This window comes from Tauraco erythrolophus, chromosome 4 (assembly GCF_009769465.1).
Source record: "Tauraco erythrolophus isolate bTauEry1 chromosome 4, bTauEry1.pri, whole genome shotgun sequence".
Taxonomy (NCBI): Eukaryota; Metazoa; Chordata; class Aves; order Musophagiformes; family Musophagidae; genus Tauraco; species Tauraco erythrolophus.
The window spans coordinates 56,685,129-56,710,399 of NC_141468.1; the positions used below are offsets into that span (position 1 = coordinate 56,685,129).

The 25,271-nt window shown below is 44.6% G+C and overlaps 6 protein-coding genes across 6 annotated transcripts; 3 read left to right on the forward strand and 3 right to left on the reverse strand.

Annotated features, from left to right (window-relative positions):
• Positions 1–6,175: 6,175 nt before the first annotated feature.
• LOC147528865 (histone H2A-IV) lies at positions 6,176–6,565 on the reverse strand. Its single transcript, XM_086610092.1, has one exon. It carries the CDS (start codon positions 6,563–6,565, stop codon positions 6,176–6,178), a length of 390 nt encoding a protein of 129 aa, XP_086466218.1.
• Positions 6,566–6,856: 291 nt separating this feature from the next.
• On the forward strand, positions 6,857–7,377 carry LOC104375474 (histone H2B 8). Its single transcript, XM_009981835.2, has one exon. It carries the CDS (start codon positions 6,915–6,917, stop codon positions 7,293–7,295), a length of 381 nt encoding a protein of 126 aa, XP_009980137.2. The 5' UTR covers positions 6,857–6,914; the 3' UTR covers positions 7,296–7,377.
• Positions 7,378–8,546: 1,169 nt separating this feature from the next.
• On the forward strand, positions 8,547–8,991 carry LOC104375475 (histone H3). The gene has a single exon (XM_009981836.2). It carries the CDS (start codon positions 8,547–8,549, stop codon positions 8,955–8,957), a length of 411 nt encoding a protein of 136 aa, XP_009980138.2. The 3' UTR covers positions 8,958–8,991.
• Positions 8,992–22,518: 13,527 nt separating this feature from the next.
• LOC147528866 (histone H4) lies at positions 22,519–22,830 on the forward strand. Its single transcript, XM_086610399.1, has one exon. The coding sequence runs from the start codon at positions 22,519–22,521 to the stop codon at positions 22,828–22,830; it is 312 nt and encodes a 103-aa protein (XP_086466525.1).
• Positions 22,831–23,333: 503 nt separating this feature from the next.
• Positions 23,334–23,767, reverse strand: LOC104370611 (histone H2B 7). The gene has a single exon (XM_009978557.2). It carries the CDS (start codon positions 23,757–23,759, stop codon positions 23,334–23,336), a length of 426 nt encoding a protein of 141 aa, XP_009976859.1. The 5' UTR covers positions 23,760–23,767.
• Positions 23,768–24,278: 511 nt separating this feature from the next.
• On the reverse strand, positions 24,279–24,590 carry LOC104371554 (histone H4). Its single transcript, XM_009978558.2, has one exon. It carries the CDS (start codon positions 24,588–24,590, stop codon positions 24,279–24,281), a length of 312 nt encoding a protein of 103 aa, XP_009976860.2.
• Positions 24,591–25,271: the final 681 nt, after the last annotated feature.

Below are 25,271 nucleotides of genomic sequence, written 5' to 3' on the forward strand. Positions count from 1 at the left end.
TGCAGCTGCAAGGTCCTTCAGCAGTTAGCAAACTGTACACAGACAGCGAGTGCCTCAGACTAGCAACTGGTGGGAACTTCACCACCTATAGAGACAGGTGGACTTGGACTTCTCGATCTTAATGGATGGTGGCAGATTAAACCATCATTTTTATGATAAATTAAACTTTCATTCACCTGACTTTCAACAGTGGTCTTCCCATGACCTTTATGACATACACATCTTGGGCTCTCCAAACTTTAGGAATTTTGGATGTCAATAAATTTAAAATGAACTTCAGCCTTCTTATTTATTCACTTTCTTTTGAGAATAGTTTTCAGTTTCACTGCTTGTCCTCCTACCCCTGATCCCTGACTCAGTCTTTTGAACTGTCTTGCCACCATCTTCCCTGCAACCTCCAGGTTGATACTAATAAAAGCTAACTAACTAAATAGTTTGTTCAATGATCAGAAGTACTAAAATGAAAAAAAATAATTCAATTTCAAGAATGACCAGAAGATGAACAGAGGGCAAAGCAGAGGATATTGTATCTTTGTACCATTGTAGCATTGTGGGAAATAGTTACACCTTGAGGAGTGTGCACATTTCTGGCCTCTAAATAATAATTAAAAAAAAAGATGCAGTGCAACTGGAAAAGAAAATTCTGAGATGAGTGATGATTTAAGGTCTAAAATGGCTTCCCTTGCAGGGATACTAGGACACTTTCAGGACAGAGATAACTCTTGAGTGAAGATGTTCATTGTTATCTTTAATATATATAAGGTCAGTGGCTAAATCTACCAAGTGTAGTGAGGTCCAATCTAACTATAAAGTCAGTTACCAACCAAAAGGTTTCTGAGGCCAGAGGAGATGCCTAAATATTGTAGGTGGTTTCCTTGAGTAAACGGACTGCTTATTTTGAAATGAAGGAAATAAGAGCTGAATGTGATGAGTGAAAAGTTGAGGATGGAGCCGTTTCTCTTCTCCCGACATGCCAAGAGCAATATATTGTTCATATGCAGAGTGCAGAGACCTAAAATAATTGAATTCTTGAAGAAGTGATATATAGAAATGCCAGCTGGAGAGGCAAAAAGTTTACCTGCATCAGCCCACTCAGTGTGGTAGGGCTGTTTCTTTACCATGCAGTCATGCGTCATGTTTTCTAGGGCAGAACGAACAAGGGTGAAAATACTCTCATGACCATGGTCTCCTTATAGAAGTAGTTGATCAGGCAGGATAGTCCGTTGCTCTCTCAGCCGTGAAGCCTATAGAATCAAAATAAGGTTTTCCTAACAGAGCAATCTGGAACTTTGACTGCTCCCCGTTTGTTTGTTTGCTTGTTTGTTTGTTTGGTGTGTGTGCGGGGTGTGTGTGTTGTGTTTTGTTTTGTTTTTCACCCCAGGCAGCAGCCACAGTATAAATAAAGCGCGGTTAAAATCAAACCGGCAGTCGATGTGAGAAACACCGGAGTTACTCCAAAAGCAGGCTGGTTTTAACCGCAGCAAGGGCAGGGTGCTCAGCACCCCACCGCGGTGTCCTGCCGCGGATTCACCTCCCCTTCCTGCGGATTAACGGATGGAAACGACTCGCGGAGGACAGGGCTGGGGGTGTCGGAGAACGTAACCGAAGAGAGAGAGAGGGAGGGAGGGCGAGGAGGAGGAGGGAGGGAAGCTCTTTCCCGGGCAGGATTGGTCAGAAATCGCTGCAGCGGAGGCGCAGCGGCGCCGGGCGGGCGGTGCCCGGCGGTGCCCGGGGCCGCCCCTCCCCGCCGCGCTCCGGCCGCTGCGGCCGAGCCTCAACTGCTTCACGCCGCTGGGGTGGAAATTCCCAAACTGATCGACATTCCCCCTCCAGGTTACTGAGCTGCGCCACAGTAGTGTTAGGGAGAATCTGTGAAGGCGCAAAGAGAAAGGCGACTAAGGAATTATTTGTGGTTTATGGCAATTTGCTATTTTGTTAATATTATATTAAGTATTTATATAATTATATATATAGGACATTTATTATTACCGGCAAATGCAGGTTTCTTCTGTGTTTCTACAGGTATAACGCAATTGGCTTTCAGGCTTCAGTCCTGTCATTCAAATTGCTGGGATGTCAGCATCAGTGCCTCTGAAATTGTGTGAATGGAGACATGTGAGTTTCTTTCACATTTACCAATGTCTAAATTGATCCTGTACTGCATACCTGAGAGAAATGAACAATAACGTCAATAGCTTTTTTTAACCTCATTTGGTGTCTAAGCAGGCCTGTTTTCAAGGGAATACAAAAAAAAAAATTACTGATGATACTATTCAAAGGTTTCTATACATTGTGCCAGATTTGTAAAATATTCCTGCTTGTTCATCCTGTGGTTTGCTCTGTATCGTTGCAGAAATTTACTAAAGGAACTAAATATTTAGAGTGAAGGGGATTGACAATAATTTACAAACGGAGCTGTAAATATTTAGCCTGTGTAGACTGTGTGACAAATGTTCAAATAAATTTTACAAAGAACAACCCACAGTTTCATGGATATGCCCTCAGTAGCAGGCAAATAATTCCATTCATTTTGTAGGCAAATGCTCTAGCTTGCCTTTTTAAAAATACAGTAGATAGACTACAGCAACTTCTCCTCCTGAAAGGCTAGGGAGGAAGGGGGAATGAAAAAACAAAATCACCCCCCCCCCCCCATTAATGCTCTTTTATCACTTCCCTCTGTTTTACTTGTTTGTCTGCATACTTGAGAATGTTCTACAACTGAGTATTTTTTTGTTTGTTTTGTTTTGTCTTTTTTTTTGTGTGTTAGTTGTGGGTTTTTTTTTTGTTGTTGCTGTTTGTTTAATATTACCTTGCATATTATCTTCTAGAGCTTTAAGGAAAGCCAGACAAATATGAAGTAACTACAGGTTGAATAACATTATTGGAGACAAGGCTATCTGAAAGATTGTACTACTTATGCCATAGCTAGTGCTTTAGAGCATAATTGTGGACTTAAAGGTCAAAGGCATTTAGGTCATCTATGATACTACGTGATTTTTCATTACCATTAGCATCTGTGATGCATTGTTCTTAAATCTAAAGCTTTCTTCCTTTATGTAGAAGTCTGTTTGAAGGTTTAGACTGTCTGAATAGTTGGAAAGACATTTGGGAAAAGATCTAGATGAGTTAGAAATTCTACATCTAAAATGAAATAAAATACTTCTGTTTTTAAAGAAAATTTTTTAAGCCTCATCTGTCACATAAGTTAATAGGTGTTACACTCCACTTCTCTCTTCTAATATATACAGAACTTTTATTTAACTATACTATGCAGGCAGAAGATACGTTCATTTATAACAAGCATAGTTACATGAGGCCGAAGAATATATTGCCTTTCTATGTTAACTGTGAGAGAGAAACTGTCAGGAGAAATAAGGATACGCAATTGTACAAAAATATTCCAATCACATTTTAGCTGGAGAAAAAGAGGATTTGGTATACAGGACTCATCAGTTTGCCTGTACTAATAAAAATACACTAAAATACATAGTGAAAATACACTAAAATACATAGTGAAAATACTGTTGGTAGTGTAGAAAACGGAACATTAGTCATAAACTGCTATGAAAGGAAACAGCTTTTTATATGCACCATCTCAAGGGGTAAACATGTCTAAAAAGAGAAGAAAATGATACATTGTGATTTACCATTACTGAGTGTAACTAGTTTCTAGTGATGATAATAATAAAAAACCCACAACACTTTAGATTTCAATCTGTCCCTATCTCACTTGAAAATAAAATTGTTAGAATATTTGTGATTTTGAGTGATTTTTCAAACATAACTGGGGGAAAAAATCCTCCTTCCCTAATTTCCAAGAAAAGCAAAACAGACTCATTTCCTCCTCAGGCACTTCAGTGGGAGCATTGGTCCTGAGAAGAGAGAAATGCTCCTTCCTCACAGCGTGTTTCTGAGGGCAAAAAGGAAACCCAGGAGGCCTGTTTCAAAACACAGGAATTTCAAGCGGCCCAATCAGAACCTTCTGCAAATCAGTCCTCTGCTTTGGCCCCATGCAATCTCTTCCCTCCATACTACATATCCGCCAATAGAAGGTTATTTTGCTCAATATAGTACGTAGAAGAAACCGAGATTATGCAATAAAAATAATCCTCGAGTTCTAAACCTCAAATTTCAGTACGGCTACTAACAAAGTCCATCTCTGAATAGTACGTAATCGTACATAATACTATTTCTTTCAACAAGGCAGGGCTGAAAAGGGAAAAAGTCCTCTCCCTGTTTAGAAAAACACGCACAAAACAAACCAACCAAAACCAACAAGCCAAAATTGAAATTGTGTAAGAAGCAAGCATTGTTTAAAACTAATCCCACCATTGTCATCTTGTTTCTAAGCAACACTTCAGCCAGGCACTCTCGTGTTACCTCCCTCTTCTTGAAAAACATTTTCGATTAACACATTGTCACGATGACTCACTCCTCTGCCTCCTGAGGTTGCTGCAAAAAGCAGCACAGTTTTCCTTCGCCTTATTTCGCAAGAGGAGCTTTGCAAGAACAAAGAAAACACACCCGCGCCGCCCGCCCCCCCCCCCCCCCCCCCCCCCCCCGCATCTCATTCAGAGGCTCCCGGCCACGCATTCCTGGCTCCCCTTCGGGCAGTTTTGTTTTCTTCCACATAAAATAGTACTGAATGAAAAAGGAATAAAATACTGTTTTACCTATACGTGCCTAACAACGGAAGGAACGCAGAGCCCCCCACAGTGGAAGAAAAAAAAATTAATCTGTTCCGAGGAAATACAAAGGGAGCGGAGCATCCACCACCTTCCAGCGGGGCAGACTCCCCCAGGCACCAACGGCCAAGAGGCTCGTCCCTATAAATACTGGCCTTTCACTCATTATCTTTATATCTCCCTGACACCCCCACGCCTCTTTATTGTTTTTTGAAACCTGTCTCCGATCATGTCCGAGAGTTTGCCCGTCGCTCCAGCCCCCCTGCCAAGAATTCCAAGGCGCCGGCGGGCAGCTCAAAACCCGCGGCCCCCAGCGTCACTGAGCTCATTACCAAGGCGTGTCCGCCTCAGAGATGCGCAACGGGGTCCCACGCCCAGGAGTGCCAGGAAAGCGGCGAAGAGCCCCAAGCAGCCGGCTCCCGCTGCGGCAAAGCAGCCCAAAAAGGCAGCACCGAAGAGCACAGCCAAGTCAAAGGCGGCGGCGCCCACGAGGCAATTCTGTACGAGAAAAGGAAACTCTTGCAGATAAACACTTTTCAGATGTTGCCAGAATGAAAAAGAAAAAAATAAAACACCAGTTCAAGTCCAGATGGTACACCATGATCCTATATGTATATTTGACTTTTTGTAGTGCTCCTGTAGGAACTCACAAGTTATGCAAAATCAACTTTAGACTGTTTTATTTTAACTCATGATCGTCAATCATCATTTCCACCACCCATCACTTACTCAGAATAGCTGACGCTGTCCTTTGGAAAGAGTCCTGGGATAGTTACAGGATAGCATCCCAATGGAATAATTACAACTCTATCCCTAGTGCCTGAAAGCCGTAAACTGCAAGTAAGAAAAAACCTCAAAACAAATTTTAGGAGACAGGGAAAAAGAAAGCCACTACGCATAAGGCACTGAGACTCCTTTTCCACCCACAAAACGGGGGCAGCAGCGGCTGCGCCGGGAGGAAAGAGCGCCATGTCCTGCCCCGGGTTTGAACACCGCGCGCTCCCTCCGGGTTGGCAGGCGGCGGCCCCGCCCCTCGCACGAGCGGGCACGGAAACCCCACGCCCTCCCCCTCCATAGCCCACCTCCTCCTGGATCAACGGTGTTTCTCCCCCCCCGAAACCATGGAGAGGGGGGAACGGATCCCTCCTTGGCCGTGTTCTCATTTCTCCTTTGAACGTGCTGAGGTGACGGACCTCGATCTTAGCTCCTGCCTTTTACTGATTTTTCAGAAAAGTGAAACTGAGAAGTGTTTACACAAGAACATTAACTTCCTACAGAAAGAAAAAACGCAGGGACCTACACTGGCCAGCAAGACCAAGTTGAAAGTATATATAGAAAAAAGTTCATGCTTCAGAAACCTTCCCTGTACATCTAAAAATTTCCAAGCATATCAAAACACACTGTTTTGGTAGGCTCAGGCGTTCCTGCTCTTTTTAGGAAGATGTGGGTGGCTCTGAAAAGAGCCTTTTAGGTTGTTTGTTGAAAGAGCTTTACTTGGCTTTCGCCTTGTGGCTATCGGTCTTCTTGGGCAGCAGCACGGCCTGGATGTTGGGCAGCACCCCGCCCTGCGCGATGGTCACCTTGCCCAGCAGCTTGTTGAGCTCCTCGTCGTTGCGGATGGCGAGCTGCAGGTGGCGGGGGATGATGCGCGTCTTCTTGTTGTCGCGGGCCGCGTTGCCCGCCAGCTCCAGGATCTCGGCCGTCAGGTACTCCAGCACGGCCGCCAGGTACACCGGGGCGCCGGCGCCCACCCGCTCCGCGTAGTTGCCCTTGCGCAGCAGCCGGTGCACGCGGCCCACGGGGAACTGCAGCCCGGCCCGCGACGAGCGCGACTTGGCCTTGGCCCGCGCCTTCCCGCCCTGCTTCCCGCGGCCGGACATACCTTAAAGGTTACGAAAGCAAAACAAAATCTACGTAAAAGACCAAAACCTGTAACAACAGAAACGGTACAGCGAGAGCGGCCACCCTGCCTTTTTATCCCTTCCTTTTGGGGTTCGGTGGGACTTCTGATTGGTGGAGACTGCGATTGTGAAGTTAACCAATGGGAAGACAGATGAAATAATGACCAATCGGAGGCGCTAGATGGTTTGACATCACAAACCCGGATTGTCCAGTAGGCAAGAACATCCTTGAGTCATCTCATTTGCATACCGTCCCTATAAATACGGGAGTCGCCGCTATTGTATTTACGTCGTTCCTGCGGTAGACAGGTAGTGACAGACTAGTAAAATGCCGGAACCAGCTAAATCCGCTCCTGCTCCGAAGAAGGGCTCCAAGAAAGCCGTCACCAAGACGCAGAAGAAGGGTGACAAGAAGCGTAGAAAGACTAGAAAGGAGAGCTACTCCATCTACGTGTACAAGGTGCTGAAGCAGGTGCACCCCGACACGGGCATCTCGTCCAAGGCCATGGGCATCATGAACTCCTTCGTCAACGACATCTTTGAGCGCATCGCCGGCGAGGCGTCGCGCCTGGCGCACTACAACAAGCGCTCCACCATCACCTCGCGGGAGATCCAGACGGCCGTGCGGCTGCTGCTGCCCGGCGAGCTGGCCAAGCACGCTGTCTCCGAGGGCACCAAGGCTGTCACCAAGTACACCAGCTCCAAGTAAATCTGTGTTCAAAAGATCGTTTAAACCAAAGGCTCTTTTAAGAGCCACCCACATATTCAGTAAAAGAGTTGGTCACCCTGAATTGGTTTCGGTGAGTGGTACTTGTGTTTAGCACTGGCTTAGTTCCCAGACTAGGACATGCTGTTAATAGCAAGGAAAATGTTTGTCATGTTAAAATATTGGGATTAATTTGGGTCGTTGTGTGTATGCCCTACCCCGACTGTTCATCGGGCAAGTCTATAAAAAGAATTTTAAGTACCTAATCGAGTTCTAAGGCTATTAAAGTTTTCCTTTCTCATTTTAGAGCAATTATCTCAGGTCTAGTTTTCAAGTACAGAGCAATATGCATGGTAATATTTTTGGTGTTGTTTTTTATTTTTTTTTCTGTCGGTTTTTTTTAAACAATAACAGCCTTATTCCAACACAGTTTATACCGTTTCTAATAAAATGTTGTCGTCCCCTTTAAACATTAGCTGCCATTCTCGAACGACTTGGCTGCAAGCCAGAACAGCTTGTTTACTCAGAGAACTCCATAGAGATTAGTCTGTGTATGTGTGATATTTGAATGATAATGTTTTATGAAATTTATTACGCCAAGAACCCCGGAAGTGAAATGGCACCGAGAAAAACAATTTTAATAGTCTCAGAGATTTCATATGGAAGTGGCGCAGTTTTTTTCTGTCATTCCTTTCATGGAGAATATGCACTTCAAGAGTTATGAGGAACCTCTTCATTCGGAAGTGACAACGTAATGTGACAATACGAGTGAAAAGTAAGGTGTGCTTTAAAAATAAAAAAAAAAAGCGGACAAGAGCCGGTGGCGAAAAAACCTTTTACAAGGGGGCTGAAATCCTGCCCGCCCGGGGCAGAGGCGGAGATAAAAGCGCCTGTTGGCGGGGCCATAATAAAAACTCGGCGTCCGCTGGCAGGTTACGGCTGTGGCGGAGCGCGCGGCTGCTGTCGGTCCCGCTCGGCGGGACAGAGCTGAGGCATAAGAGAAGCAAAGAGCCGTTGCCTCCAGCATGGAAAGGGGCTAGGGAGGAGGCTGCGGAGCGGGAAACGGCGGTTACCTCCCCCCACCCCCTCCGCGCCACCGGCCGGCGGGCTTTTCAAATCCTTCCTATTGCCCAATGGAATGTGCGCCTTCTCGCCAGCCAATCACAGGGCGGTGGTGGCTATAAATAAAGGCCCCGCGGCTGCTTTCCCCATAGCCACTCGTTCCTCAGTGCTTGGCGGCTCTTCTGGCGAAAAATGGCCCGCACGAAGCAGACGGCGCGTAAGTCGACGGGCGGGAAGGCGCCCCGCAAGCAGCTGGCCACCAAGGCGGCCCGCAAGAGCGCGCCGGCCACGGGCGGCGTGAAGAAGCCGCACCGCTACCGGCCCGGCACGGTGGCGCTGCGCGAGATCCGGCGCTACCAGAAGTCGACGGAGCTGCTGATCCGCAAGCTGCCCTTCCAGCGGCTGGTGCGCGAGATCGCGCAGGACTTCAAGACCGACCTGCGCTTCCAGAGCTCGGCCGTGATGGCGCTGCAGGAGGCGAGCGAGGCCTACCTGGTGGGGCTCTTCGAGGACACCAACCTGTGCGCCATCCACGCCAAGCGCGTCACCATCATGCCCAAGGACATCCAGCTGGCCCGGCGCATCCGCGGCGAGCGCGCTTAAAGCTTCTAGCAAACGGATCTTTTAGGCTATCGAAAACCCAAAGGCTCTTTTAAGAGCCACCACATGACCACTAAAGAGAGCTGTAAACTCTTGAGTTCTGCGTAGGAGGTGATGCGTTTCCATGTGCTTTTCAGGTAGCTGCAGTGAGCGTATCTTGTCAAGTAAGTACTGAACAAAATGCGTGTAAGTCACGTTACAAACGTGTTGAAAGAGATTCTGACCGTAGCAAAGCTGTATGGTGTGTTCAGTTACTGTTGAGGTGATAGTGCTAAGACTGGGCAAATTCCTGTTTAGGGAGAAAATGCTTTCTGACTGCTTTTTCAGATAACTTTAACTGATAAGGAACAAAATTGAGTTCCTTTTCTGAAGGACATACCCGGCTCGAAAACGTTTGTGTATATATTTTTTTTTTTCTGTGGCTTGGCTGCATATCTTAAAATCGTTTGTACAAACTCGTTGAATTTGTAAGATCACTATACAGAGGTCTGCCTTTCTGACTAGAGAAGATGTATTCAGAGTTAAGTATGTTGTGAAAGCCTCCTGCTGTACTGCATTTACTTTATATTCTTATCGTAGCAACATTATACTTTATTGTCCTGACAGAAATATTATTTTCCTTTTCAAACCCCTTTTGTTTTTTTTTTTTTTTGGGGGGGGGAGGGCGGGGGGTTAAGGCGTTTTGTTTCTGAAGACTCAAGAAGTCATTTCCTTTCCTTCCAGGAAAGGTGCTTGGTTGGTAGTTGTTCGTTAGTTTTCAGTGATTTATCACTCGTTATCTGATTGTCCCTGTCACAAACGACGTCCCCCGGGCACCTTCAGCCCTTTTCAAGCACTTCTAGTCTATTCCTGAGTTAAATCTATTTCTAGAGACAGCTGGGGGTAGGGTGGTGGTGAAGGTAATTTCTGTGAATTCTATTTTTAATAGGTGTATTTTCTGCTGGTGTTTTTTTGGGGACAAGCTCGTGGCATCGTTGATGGTTCTGGGTATATCACTTCTGTCTGAATGATTAGACTCCTAGTTGGATGAATTTTCTCCATCTGTGTTCAGACTCCTGGAACTATTTGCTGAACTGAGCACAGAGGAATTGTTTTCTAAGGATTATTAGTGATTAAAAATTTGACATCGAGATCAGAATTGCTTTTAAATGAAGTGTCTTCACTATCTGTCCTATTTAGTGATTTTTGTGAACTTACCTGGAAAACAGGGTTTCTTGGTGACTGTAAGTTCAGCTGCACACTGCCTTGCCCTTCTACTTAATAGAGCTGTAACTAGTGCCTGGAAAATGTAGATTTACAAAATGATTTCTGAATCTCCGTCACCTTTCAACTTTGTATTTTTATATGTATATTTTGCAGGCTGTTTTACATAATTTGAGAAGCTTGCTGTTCCTTTGAAGGAACAGCAAACTCGAATAACCAAGTTGCAAATGACAACTTGGTTATTCAATGCTCCAAACGAGCAGCTGCGCCTTTAAGAAGCGGCTGGACTGAGTCGAATGAAGCTTTCATTTAAACTTGGAAACAAGGAGAGACAGAATCGCTTAGAGGAAATATTCCTTTTGGGAAGCCTAAAACTGCAAGACTCTCGCTTATCTGTGAATTAGTGATAACGCTTCATCTTAGGAAATATTCTTTTCTCTGTGTGAGGAACTTGGGACTCTGCAGCAAAATCCGACCAATCAAGTGCCTCCACACACCATTTTCTTTCCCTTGTTTTTCTCACTTTCAGCCATTTTCTGTTACTTAACCTCGGAGAGGTAAAAGGGAGGGGGATGATGGTATCAGGAATAGGGCTTTGGGAATTAAGATATTCTATGTAATATATTTTCCCCTTCCCCCTTATTTGTTCATCGACCTCGGATTTGTGTTTTTTCAGAACACTGTTGTTTGGTTTGTTGGGATTTTTTTTAGTAGATGATTACAGTGGGATTGCAGAAATGAGTTAGTGAAAGCAAACTAATTTCCTATTACTGTGATATCAAAAGATCTATTCGTTTATCTAAACCTGGTTATATATGTTTAAGATAAATTATTAATAATTTTAAAAATAGCTACTTTATTCAATTTCATATAGCGGATATTTAATATTTTAATACACTTCAGCAGGAGCTTGGGTCAAAAATGATGCTTTTGTGCATGTTCAAGAAATAAACAATTTTTGAAGAGTGGGAAAGGGAAATAGTTTTTATTGGTCTTTATCAATTTTATTCTAGTCTTTTGAGGATCTTAGACTGCTTTCATAAATACAGTGTTACTTGGGATTAATTTCAGAGCTGCAGGCTTAAATTACATAAAAAAAAAAAAACAAAACCCAAACAATAATCCACCAGCTGAGGAGGAAATAGATGTGTAAGTTTTCTTGCAGGAAGGATGAGCTCATATGAACCCTAAATGCCTGAGTCTGAAGTGGTTTTGGGGTATAATACATTATGAAAGGACACTAATAATAATGTATCATGGCTTGTCCTAGTGGACCAGGCTAGCCATTGGGAAGAATTTACGGTGTGTGTTTTGAAGTCTGTAACAGCTGCAAACAGTTCTAGTAGTGACGTGGAATAATGGTAGACTGATTGTAGCTTATACAATAGGCTTTGCTCTTCCCTCCTTAGACAAGTGATAAATCTTACCTGGAATCCTATCAGTTTGCAAGTGGTGTTGAATCACTTAACTATAAAAGAGCACAACAACAAATCCCAAACCAGATGTAGGTTGGGGGGAGGGGGGAGAGAAAGATCCTTTCATAAGTTATGAATAAGAATTGATATCAAGAGTATTTAATTAAGTTGGGCTTTTTGAGCAAAGATAAATTACTGAAGAATTTGATAGACATCTTGCACTAGCTATAAAATTCAGAGAAAACCTAAATATCAGTTAAACCTGATACAGAATAGATCCTGGAAGCTATTTGCTAAAACAAAAAAATCTGAACACACCATGAATGAGAGGTAAATCTGAATTTGCTATAGGTAGTTTATTTGATGTAACATTTCTTTAGTCTAAGACACACACAGATGACTTAATGGAAGATTTTCAAGGTTCATCTCCTCCAAGTTCAAAGGCATTGCATCCCCAAAAGGAAGAAATCAGGCAAAAACACCAGGAGACCTATATGGATAAACAACTCCTGGCTAAAATCAAATACAAAAGGGGAATACACAAAGCATGGAAGCAGGGACGGGTAACCTGGGATGGTTACAAGGAAGTTGCTCGTGTACTCAGAGACCAGGTTAGAAAAGCTAAGGCCCTGATAGAGTCAAATCTGGCCAGTGATATTAGAAATAACAGAAAAGGATTTTATAGGTATGTGAAAAAAAACCATAAAAAAGGAAAACAAGAGAGAATGTGGGACCTCTCCGGAAGGATATGGGTGACCTGGTTACTGAGGACATGGAGAAGGCTGAAATATTCAACAACTTTTTTGCCTCAGTCTTCACTGGCAACCACTTGAACCACACCACCCAAATTACAGAGGATATTGGCTGGGTCTGGGAGAGTGAAGAACCACCCAGGGTAGGAGTAGATCAGGTCTGGGAACACCTAGAGAACCTGAAGGTGCACAAGTCCATGGGACCTGATGAGATACATCCATGGATCCTGAAGGAACTGGTGGCTGAAGTTGCTAGGCCACTAGCCATCATATTTGAGAGGTCCTGGCAGTCTGGTGAGGTTCCTACAGATTGGAAAAGGGTGAACATAACCCCCATCTTTAAAAAAGGGACCAAGGACAACGCAGGAAACTACAGACCAGTCAGCCTTACCTCTGTGCCAGGTAAAAAATCATGGAACAAATTCTCCTGGTAGCTGTACTAAGGCATATAAAAAAATAACCAAGTGTTTGGTGACAGCCAACATGGCTTCACTAGGGGCAAGTCGTGCCTGACTAATTTAGTGGCCTTCTATGACAAAGCTACAGCTCTGGTTGACATGGGTAAAGCACCGGATGTCGTTTTCCTGGACTTGTGCAGGTGTTTTCCTGACACTGTCCCACATGACATCCTTGTCTCTAAAATGGAGAGACATGGATTTGACAGATGGACCACTCGGTGGATAAAGAACTGGCTGGATGGTTGCACTCAAAGAGTTGTAGTCAATGGTGCGATGTCTACATGGAGACCAGTGTCAAGTGGTGTCCCTCAGGGGTCTGTTGTGGGTCCAGTGCTGTTCAACATCTTTGTCAGCGACATGGATGACGGCATTGAGTGCACCCTCAGTAAATTTGCCAATGACACCAAGTTGTGTGGTGCCGTGGACTCACTTGAGGGAAGAGATGCCATCCAGAGGGACCTTGATAGGCTTGAGAAATGGGCCAGTGCTAACTGCATGAGCTTCAACAAGTCAAAATGCAAGGTCCTTCACCTGGGTCGGGCCAATCCTAGGCACAAATACAAACTGGGCACAGAGTGGGTTGAGAGTAGCCCTGAAGAGAAGGATTTGGGAGTGTTTATAGATGAGAAGCTCAACATGAGCTGGCACTGTGCTCATGTGGCCCAGAAGGCCAACTGCATCCTGGGATGTATCTAGAGAAGCATGGTCAGCAGGTCAAGAGAGGTGATTCTCCCCCTTTACTCTGCTCTTGTAAGATCCCACCTCGAATACTGCGCCCAGTTCTGGTGTCCCCACCGTAAGAGACACATAGATTGGTTGGAGTGTGTTCAGAGGAGGGCCACAAAGATGATCCAGGGGCTGGAGCACCTCTGCTACGAGGACAGGTTGTGGGAGCTGGGATTGTTCAGCATTGAAAAGAGAAGACTTCAGGGGGACCTAATAGCTGCTTTCCAATATCTGAAGGGAACTTACAGGAAGGCTGGGGAGGGATTTTTACAAGAGTGTCCAGTGATAGGACAAGGGGAAACGGGTTCAAGTTGAAGGAGAACAGATTTAGATTAGATTTTAGGAAGAAATTCTTCAGTACGAGGGTGGTGAGACTTTGGAATAGATTGCCCAGAGAGGTTGTGGCCTCCCTGGAGGTGTTCAAGGCCAGGTTGGACGGAGCCTTGAGTAGCCTGATCTAGTTGAGAGGCATCCCTGCCCATGACAGGGAGGTTGGATTAGATGATCTCTAAGGTCCCTGCCAGCCTATGCCATTCTATGATTTCCTAGCTCAAAGTGAGAGTAAAAGTGGAGGTTCCTCTGGTACCAGCAAGGTCCAGCAGCATTTCTGTGCTTTTTGCAGCAGAGCCTGAGCTAATGACTGCTGACAGGTAGAAGCTGGTGTGTGCAAGACCCGTATGCTGACTAGCTGAGGACTGGCTTGGAAACTGCTGGTGCTTTGCCCTGTGTGGCTGTTGGTAATCATGTAAGGTGCTTTTGCAGTGGATTTTTAGATGCCCGGTGAGATATTTGGCTACAACTGTTCCTGGCTGTTTTGCCATCCTCCTTGAGTGATCTGATATTGTCTTGGTGTGAACTGGCTCAAATTGTGTTCCTAAATATGGGTTCTTTCACCTGGTATGCAAAAAGAGCCAAATAATGCACAGAGTTGAGATCTGCTTTATTCCAGTCCAGCGCAGAAAAGGGGTGCTAGGCCATAATTAGCAAAGCTAGCATGCCTTTGCAGAGGTGAAGTACAGAGAGTATTTATACTCTTAAAGTTGTGCAATTAATACATTATTCATACTTTCGTCAGTGTTCTTGGTACTACTAATACTACTAAGTCTATGCTTTCATTTAAAGAGATAGCACACAAATATTGTACCATGCATCCTCAGAGAGGGGTAGTCCCACTTAGGCAGGAGGCTTTTTCTCCCTTAGAGGTGTGATTTTACCATGCTAGTGAGTAAAAGTTCAGTATAAGTTCAATCTTGGCTAATTTATCTTATTTCCTTGTTTAATGGATTCATGGTGCCATCCTGTTCCTCTCCTCGGGGTTATCTTACAGAGTTCGAGTAATCTATACTGTTTTATCTCCCTTATTTCTCCAACAAAATCACTGCTTGGAAGAATGTACTTCCTCTCATCCAATGCATAAGATAGAGCATAACCACTAAGGTCCTGGTGAAATACTTCCTTTCTTCAGAAACACATAAAAGAAGGTCTGATGAACGCATCTTTGTAGAGAGACAATATTTGAAATCAGCCCTACTTGACCCTTACTAGTTTCTGAAAAACTTTGAGCACGTATATCCATATGAATAAGATGACATTTTCATTTGAATTAACTATTATAATGTAAAAATTTTGTAAAGGTGGTGTGGTGATTTCCATGTGAGCCAATATGTAAAGATAAATTCTAAGCATCCTATAACATTCTCTTTATTTGCAAATAAATAAATACTTCAGAGCTGCCTCACAAGTGAATCATCTGTTGCTTAGAGTTCACTAATCACAAACAGCCAAGTCTGAGCTCATCCAGCCTTGGCTCTCCTACCAGCAGGGGCAATACTACCTTACTGCATCCTTTATCTCTTCTCTCCCATTTTCAAGTTGTGTTGTATCTTCAGCTGGGTATAAGCATTTTTCAGATTGTAGATGTACAAATATCACTGTCATAACAGTGTGAAAGTTTGCTGAGTTTTCATATTCCATATGGGTGAGCTTTAGTAAGTACTGTTTGTCAGCTACTATGAAGTTATAGTCACCTGGAAAGTGCTATTCTCCACAGAGCTGTTACTGAAGTAAAAATGACTAGTAATAAAAAGGCAACCTACTCAAGGAACATAATATATAAACCAATGCAAATCAAATTGATTAAAAACAGCTGGTAGTTGAAATATATAAGCTCAATTTGATACCTTGGCTTTGAGAGATAAACTCTTCTAACTGTGAAATGGTGCTGTTACAGTGTTCTGTAAATTTTGAAAGATGCGCTGTCCTAGAAGTTGTAAAATTGGGTCCAACAAACATTTCCATGCCTTTTTAAAAATTAGGAAAATATAACACAGTATAGACCACAAAGAACTGGAGCATGTACTGCTTGCCAGTACATAATGTTCTTAGTAATGAGAAGGTCCAAGAGATGAGATGTTTCTAGCCGATCTTCTTTATTCAGAGACAGCTATTGTGTGTAGGAGAGCACTGTGACAAAGTCCCAAAGTATCCAGGTTGCAGTCTGTGTGAAAACTCATCTTCCACTGTAGGAATGTCTGAAATGTCAGACCAGAGCTGCAGTGTGCAGCAGCGTTACAAAGGACACCCTCCTTACTTTTGGTGAACGCTTCACCATCCTGTACCTGCTAAACTCAGAAGCCTTAAACTCTCTCAGAAAAGAGTAGTGGCCTTTACCACTCCGGTGAGTACTCACACAACATTAATAACTGAAATAGTGAGATGTGAAAAAACTCACATTTGTCCAGAAATGTGAAAAAATCCCACTTATTCCCAGAACTGTGAAAATAGGTAATATATGCAAGTATCAGAAAGAAGAGCAGAATACTAGCTGTGAGTATGGAGGGTGTCAATTGCACCTAGACAGTAGGTAATCAAGATCACAAAATATCTAACTGCAGCTTGTCTGGGACATCCAGGCTGAGAAAACAAAGCACAGCATAAAACAAGGGACAATGTAAACTATGCAATTGAGAGAAGCTGAGGCCAGGACTGATGGTTATCTGCCTCTGATAAGGCATTCAGCTATGAAGACTGCCGTTGGTGAGTAAATTCTAATGGTCACAGAAGTGTCAGAGGTTGGAGAGACAGAAGAATGGAATTGCTGTTAGCTTCTGAACTGCACAAGAGGCCATTCAAAGATGAGCACGTTGTAGCCAACACCTCCCCCTCCCTGGAGACCTGCTGAGGACTCATAGCAAGCATTCCTTGTCCTGCCTGTCCCTGCAAGCAATATTGGCCTTCCCTTGGAAATTTTACTGCTGTTTTGAGTGCGTGTGTGTTTTAGGATGCATGAGTGAAATCACTTTTGCTTTAAAATGAAAATGCCTTCCCTTCCTTGTATGTTCTTGCACTGAGCTATGCTGCAACACATCAGTATTCAAGTGATCTGGGGTTGTTTTTTGTTTTGTGTTTGTGGTTTTTTTTTTTGTCGTTGTTATTTGGTTGGCTTTTTGTGGTGGGGTGTGTGTTTTTTTTCCCTTAACATCAGTTAATCATAGAGAAAGAATTATTTGTATTATCCTGCTCTCAGACAGTGGTAGCATATGGCTTCAGTTCCAGAACTGATTCCCTGTCTTGCAGGTTCTTTTACCCCCAAGCACTGTGATTGCTAGCATAGGTCTGGGAAGATGCTAAAGAAAATGTGTTACTGGGCTTGATCACCTCATCTTTATACATGAGCAAATACTGTACTATACTTGGCTGTGTCTTCTGTCCTGAAGCCACTGATGCATGGGTGGAGATTAAATATAGTCAAGATATTAGAGTTGCTGAAATCTGCTCTATGTCCTTTTCACTGCTATTTGCCCTTTATCTGGATGAATTGCTATACATCTCTGAAGACCTTCCAACATTTCCTTGCATGTCTGCTCCATATCATAAACATTTGAGATGATTATGAGCATCCCCCTTCTCTCTGCACCTCCATTTTTGCCTGTTATCCCAAGCACAACAGTCTGATCCATCAGGGACAGACCAGTAAAGCTATACAAAATGCTGGCATGTAATAGTTTCAATCTGTGAGACCATTAAGATGGAGGGATTTTTGTTCCAGAGGTCACATGAGATAATTTTCAGTAAGCATTCAGTATGGTCCCATTGATTTTTAACACAGTATGCCAATGTTGTAATGTACATGTGGAAGCTTTATGGGAAAGGGAAGAAGAATGGTTTCTGTGACAGCCTTTCAGGAACAGCCAAAAATCAAATCCAAAATTTCAAAGAGCTGGGCTCTGAACATTTTCAGAATTAATTCAGACTACTGATAGTCCATGAAAAGCAGGTAAGATCCCTACTGTATCAATGCAATGATAAAAAGCATTGAGAATTTCTGTATGCAAAGAGCCATACTAGCTCTTTGCATAACAGTTCTAGTTACATAATGAAGTAAAACATTAAGAAAGCTTCTACCCCCTTTTGTTTTGAGGATGTGTTTTGGTTTGTGTTTTGGTGTTTTATTTTGTGTGGGTTTTTTTTCCCCTTTCTTCTAAATGAAGTATGGTGCTGGTTGTTAAAATTGAATGTTATTTTCCTTACTTGTACCAATTGTGATCTTTCCATCAGTTCTCTCAAGCAAGGTCACCAATATTTATTGTTGGTTGGTTCGTTTTTATGGAAAAGGAACACATCTAGAAAAAAAAAATGAAGCTCATTTACATGGATATGGACTAGTCCACTTCCAGGAGAAATTATTTTAAAAGTCTAAGAGTGGCAACTACCCAGATACGAAAGAAAATGGGGGGATGCCAACGTTTGGCACTCTCAGGCTACTTTGCTAGTCTAGGCCAATATAACACCAGTTTCACATGTCATCCCACCTCCGCATACAATACCTGAAACAGGCCAATGCCTATAACAGAGTCAGTAGTGTTTTCAGGCCAGTTCTTGCTGTCTTACTGGTTGTTTAGGCCAGCATGTGCAGAGTTTGAGTACACCTTGCCATAGCACAAATGCAGTCTACACAGAAATAAAATGAACAGCTAGCTTAAATGAAGTAGTCAATACTCGTCATATACATCCACACATACTATGAGGACTGAATAACAATTGTTCTATATATATGTGTATGTGTGTATATATGGTGTCATACTTAACTAAAATACAGTTTAATTTTCCCACTAATTCACCACATTATCCCAGTATAGACATGAAACCCAACTACTATACTATCTAGCACAGCCACCCTCACCCATGTCCACCAGAAATGTAAAGCAGATCTCCCAGGGCTTCCCTGAGACCCTCCATAAGGCTCTTCCTGGTGGGTGGGTTGGTTGGTTGGTTTCTTTGTGTGGGTTTGTTTTTTTTTTTTTTCCTTTTGCAAAAGGGATGGTATTGTAACCTTTTTCCTCTTGGAGATATCTTTCCATAACCATTTATCTGACAATCCTATGGATGACTTTACTTAACATTGTGATTTCGGTTTTGAAGCTGCTAATTGCTTTTTCTTTATAAATATAAGAGGCTTATCTGACTGGAAGCTGACACACATGCTAATGGATCTATCACTTAATTGTAGAAGAGTCTAGTATAAATGTAGGAATCAAATAGAAAGCTGACTGGTGGTATTTAGAAGAAAGTGATTAAGCAGAAAAGCCAAAAGGACCTCATATCAAGGGGGGGGGGGGGGGGGGGGGGGGGGGGGGGGGGGAAGTAATCAAATGGGCTATGACACTTCCTTAAATGCTGTAGTCACAATTCCAAAACAAGCAGTTGCCTGAATTACAAAATAGAGTCAATCAATAACTTTACACAAATTCATAAAAGAAGGCTGAAGAGTTTTGAACAAGGTTATATCTGGTGAGAAAGGAAATGGAAAGAGCTAGAATATAAAAACAGAGATGTAAAGAATAAATCTTCTACCTTATGTTTCAAAGTTTGGAAAAAGTGATATATGTATAAAGATTCATATGAATATACATATCTTCTGAAAAGAACAGAATTTCCTTTTCACACATGTATCTAGTACACTTCCTAGAAGATGAGAAAAAGGGGTGATAAAGAGAAAGCACTAAGTAATTTTCTTACCTTCAAAATTTGTGAGCCATTTTGATTAATAAATAAGAAAGATGCAGGGGGTTGTGTGGGGGAGTTGCTTCTTGTGAAATATGTTCCTTTGATTCGTGTCAATATGGTGGTAAGGAGCGGGGTGTGCCTTATTTAAGAGAAGTGATTATCTTAGTTTAAGATCTCTGTGAAATGCAAAAACATAAACTTGCGAAATTCCTCATGATGCTGCTGACCGCCAGAGTGATACACAGGATGCTCTGGCACTGCAGAACAAAGAGCTCTGGTGACAGTTCATCGTGATGCAAAACGAGATAAAAGGAAATGGTGAAAAGGTAGAAAAGGATGGAGAGCATAGATGCTGGGAAACTCTCTTCAGGTGGTCACCTTCAGCTCCAGGATTTTTCAGTCATTTAAAATATCCTGTGACAATACTGTTAATAGCTGCAGCTGCTTTAATATTGCTACTGACACTGTTGTACATATGGGTTTGGCGTGTATATTTTCAGTGCACAAAGTGTTATATCAATCGGGAAACTTATGCAAGTAAAAGGATTTACTTGATCTAATAAAAAGGGGGGGGGCTGACAGAGGGAATATAGAAATACTAACAAAATCACATAAGAAGGTATATATTAGTTATTGTTTAAATATTAAATACTAACAAGTTAATTGTTTAAACACTCAATACTAACTGCTACACTAACTGCTGTATGAATTATTGCTTGCCTTAATTAAAGTGTGAAGTCTCAGTCCCTGCTGGCTGCCCAGGGAGGAGGTTGGTGAGAGAGATAAGAGAGATGCCAGCAAAGTCGTAACTCAGGACCCACACATCTGTAGGGAGGAAGGGAGACAAAAACTAGCCCATGTGGGCAAGATAAGGACTAACAAGAACTACAACCAGATGTCCACTCAAGGACGGACCAGGCTGGAACCGGTTTGGTTCTGCAAGCTCAGCCAAATCGGGAATTTTAGAGAAGAGGTGAAAAGTGCACAGTGAGGAAGACCTACGGCCTTCATCCTGAAGACCCCTGCCCACGTGAGGAAGACCTCCGGCCTTCATCCTGAAGACCCAGGCCCACGACCATCAGGAGGCGTGTCGAGGAGGAGCCTGAGGCGGATCCTGAGGCGGGGACTATAGAAATGATCTCATGGGAAAAAACTGACCTTTTTGGGGGGGCTATGAATATGTTTGTATAAATACAAGAAAAACTGCCACGGCGGGTGTGCGTCTTGGTGGAGCGGAGACTCCCGGCGCACCCAGCGCTGTTTGCTTGCCTTTATTCGCTTAATAAATTGTAAACTTTGATTGGAGTTCTGTTTGGGACTCACTCATTTATCACACTTCTGAAACGTTTTTTATTTTTTTTCTCCTGTTTTCCAAAGAAGTTACATAAAGTTATGACAGTGAAGATCTTTTATAATACAAGTTCTCAGAATATGAAGACTAAATATGAATTAAAATAGAAACAACACCAAAACAAAATACCTGAAAAGTTCTTAAGTATTCTAATTTTCATACTTCTTGAAAACCTATTTCTGTTTTAGATATCTATCTATTAAATGAAAATAAAAATATTATTGCCATAATCACTAGAAATTTGTGAAAAATCTATGCTGTTAAAAAAAAAACAACCAAAAAAACTCCACCAAATACTCAAAAACACTTTTTTCTTTTTAAATCGTGTTTAATCTCAGCATAAAGTATTTCATTATTATCTATATACTGTATATATTATCTGTAAAATGTATTATTTTGAGCAAGTCTGCCTTAAGCCAGGAAAGCTAGTAATAATAGAATACTGATGTATATTTTATGGTGAAACGTTAAAAATACATGTAACATTTACATTCTAGATAGCACGTGTTTAGCAAGGAGATAACCAGAGCATTAGTCTGGAACTACTGGAAAATCTTTTATTTACCTTAAGATGATAAGCAGAAATAGGTCTCTTGCTTCCCCAGTAGGAAGCATTCTCACAACATGAGTTTGCGACTTGTGCTTCTTCCTTACTATCTGTTCCCTTAAAATAATTCTTTAGGATTTCAGCTTTTCTCGCAATGGTCAAAAACATGCTCAGTAGGTAAAGATATGACGGCTATATGTGTGGGTTTGCGCGTGTGTGTGTGTGTGTAAGCACCGCGAGAAAAAAGAAAAATTAAAAAAAACAGATCACATTTTAATGCAAAAGAATGAAACACTATGCTACATTTTAAAAGGAAAAAAAACCCTTTCTCTTGTCACGCAGCTTGAGCGTTTCCTTCCTTACCTCTTTTAAGTAACGCAAAAAGCACTTAGAAAGAAGCTGTAGGTCGAGGAAAACAAGGCTGGCAGAGATTATTTAAATGCACTGGTGGATGATCGTTATGGAGACAAATACTAATAACTAAAACATTAAGAAGCTACACATGAAACGTCCCACGGATTAACAGAGCTGGGACGAGCGGGATGAGCGGCGGGGGCGGGGCAGTACCGCCGATTGCGGCCCCGGATTGGTCGGATTTTGCCGCAGACCCGCGGGCAGCGGGGAGGGACGGGACGGAGCCAGGAGAGCCGCAGCCCGAAACATGGGCCCGGGGCCTCCCCGCTCCCGCTCCCGCCACCGGCAGAGACCCAGAGCTGCCTCGGAACAGTCACCTGAGCAGCGGGGCAGCGACAGAACGGGACGTGGAGGGAAAGAAACAAAAAGGCGCGCAGACGAAGAGCTGGGGCGAGGGGGAGGCAGCGCACGGGCCGGGAAGCCCAGCTCCGCTCGAGCGAGGCAGAACCGGCGGGCGAGTCGCGGCGGCCGGTGGCAGCGAAAGCGCCTCGGCCGCCGTCTCGCGGGAAGCCCGTGCCCAGCCGCGCGGGGCCCGCCCGGGAGCGGCGGGCGGGGGAAAGGGCGGGGGACTGCGGCCGAGACCCCGCCTCCCCGCCGCCCCTCGCAGTCCTCAACCAGGTCGGCTCTCGGGGAATATACCGCAGCTCCGCGGCGAGGGCTGCGTGCAGTGTGAGCTTAGGAGTGGCGGTGCAATGTCTGGGAGAGGCAAGGGCGGGAAGGGGCTCGGCAAGGGGGGCGCTAAGCGCCACCGCAAGGTGCTGCGCGACAACATCCAGGGCATCACCAAGCCGGCCATCCGCCGCCTGGCTCGGCGTGGCGGCGTGAAGCGCATTTCGGGGCTCATCTACGAGGAGACGCGCGGCGTGCTGAAGGTCTTCCTGGAGAACGTGATCCGTGACGCCGTCACCTACACCGAGCACGCCAAGAGGAAGACGGTGACTGCCATGGACGTGGTCTACGCCCTTAAGCGCCAGGGACGCACTCTCTACGGCTTCGGCGGTTAAACTCACATCTCAAACCGTGCACTGCTAAAACACCAAGGCTCTTTTCAGAGCCACCCACAAATATCACAATGAGAGCTGTTTATTACTAGATGTCGGAGTTTTAAAAAGTTTTATATACACTTACAATGTTAAATATTTCGATACATTAACAGTTTTAAAATTTCTAAGTTGCCTCAAGGTATAATTACTTTTCTAAGCCTTACCCTGAAAGAAACCGTGAATACTGCAAAATGCCTAGTGTACTAAGATCAGACTTTCAAATAATTACGTTAGCGTCCACTAACATTACAAGAAAAATACTTAGGCAATAAATAAACGTTCGTAACTCTTAAGTTGTGAAATGTCGTGCTTAAAGCAATGTACATTACATGCTTTGCGTACAAACACTTAATTCACAAATCTTGAAATAAAAAACTTTTTTTTTTTCATTTGCAGTTAACAGCTCTTCTATGAAAGTGTGGTGGCTCTTAAAAGAGCCGTTGGGATTATGGTTTAAAACCCTTTTATTTAGAGCTGGTGTACTTGGTGACAGCCTTGGTGCCCTCGGAGACAGCGTGCTTGGCCAGCTCGCCGGGCAGCAGCAGCCGCACGGCCGTCTGGATCTCCCGCGAGGTGATGGTGGAGCGCTTGTTGTAGTGCGCCAGGCGCGACGCCTCGCCGGCGATGCGCTCGAAGATGTCGTTGACGAAGGAGTTCATGATGCTCATGGCCTTGGAAGAGATGCCCGTGTCGGGGTGCACCTGCTTCAGCACCTTGTACACGTAGATGGAGTAGCTCTCCTTCCTGGTTCTCTTTCGTTTCTTGTCACCCTTCTTCTGCGTCTTGGTGACGGCTTTCTTGGAACCCTTTTTCGGTGCTGGAGCAGATTTCGCCGGCTCAGGCATCCTTAAAAGTTTGTTTCCAAGATCTTCACTGTATTTCAGTAACATCGAAAATGGCGACGGCCCCCTCTATTTATAAGGGCGTTATGCAAATTAGGGGATTGTAATCGTTCCATTCCTATTGGAGTGAAAAATACTAACGTAATTAGAGCGACTTCCGTCCTGTAACTGTCATAGCTTAAGCGCGGCATCTACACCACCACTAGGCTTTGCATTTATGGTGATGGCAGTACTGCCTTAGTAGCGAAAAAATTTATCAAAACACATGATAAAAGCTGCATTAAATTTACACTTACTAATTAATTATTCGAAAGTCTGATCTTAGTACACTAGGCATTTTGCAGTATTCACGGTTTCTTTCAGGGTAAGGCTTAGAAAAGTAATTATACCTTGAGGCAACTTAGAAATTTTAAAACTGTTAATGTATCGAAATATTTAACATTGTAAGTGTATATAAAACTTTTTAAAACTCCGACATCTAGTAATAAACAGCTCTCATTGTGATATTTGTGGGTGGCTCTGAAAAGAGCCTTGGTGTTTTAGCAGTGCACGGTTTGAGATGTGAGTTTAACCGCCGAAGCCGTAGAGAGTGCGTCCCTGGCGCTTAAGGGCGTAGACCACGTCCATGGCAGTCACCGTCTTCCTCTTGGCGTGCTCGGTGTAGGTGACGGCGTCACGGATCACGTTCTCCAGGAAGACCTTCAGCACGCCGCGCGTCTCCTCGTAGATGAGCCCCGAAATGCGCTTCACGCCGCCACGCCGAGCCAGGCGGCGGATGGCCGGCTTGGTGATGCCCTGGATGTTGTCGCGCAGCACCTTGCGGTGGCGCTTAGCGCCCCCCTTGCCGAGCCCCTTCCCGCCCTTGCCTCTCCCAGACATTGCACCGCCACTCCTAAGCTCACACTGCACGCAGCCCTCGCCGCGGAGCTGCGGTATATTCCCCGAGAGCCGACCTGGTTGAGGACTGCGAGGGGCGGCGGGGAGGCGGGGTCTCGGCCGCAGTCCCCCGCCCTTTCCCCCGCCCGCCGCTCCCGGGCGGGCCCCGCGCGGCTGGGCACGGGCTTCCCGCGAGACGGCGGCCGAGGCGCTTTCGCTGCCACCGGCCGCCGCGACTCGCCCGCCGGTTCTGCCTCGCTCGAGCGGAGCTGGGCTTCCCGGCCCGTGCGCTGCCTCCCCCTCGCCCCAGCTCTTCGTCTGCGCGCCTTTTTGTTTCTTTCCCTCCACGTCCCGTTCTGTCGCTGCCCCGCTGCTCAGGTGACTGTTCCGAGGCAGCTCTGGGTCTCTGCCGGTGGCGGGAGCGGGAGCGGGGAGGCCCCGGGCCCATGTTTCGGGCTGCGGCTCTCCTGGCTCCGTCCCGTCCCTCCCCGCTGCCCGCGGGTCTGCGGCAAAATCCGACCAATCCGGGGCCGCAATCGGCGGTACTGCCCCGCCCCCGCCGCTCATCCCCGCTTCCACTCGTGAGTAGGCCGTGGAGGGACGTTTCCTGGGCAGCGCTGTCTTTGTTCGATTCGGCCATGGCGGCTCCGCGTGTTCTTTGTTTACCCAGAGACTTGCCCTCCC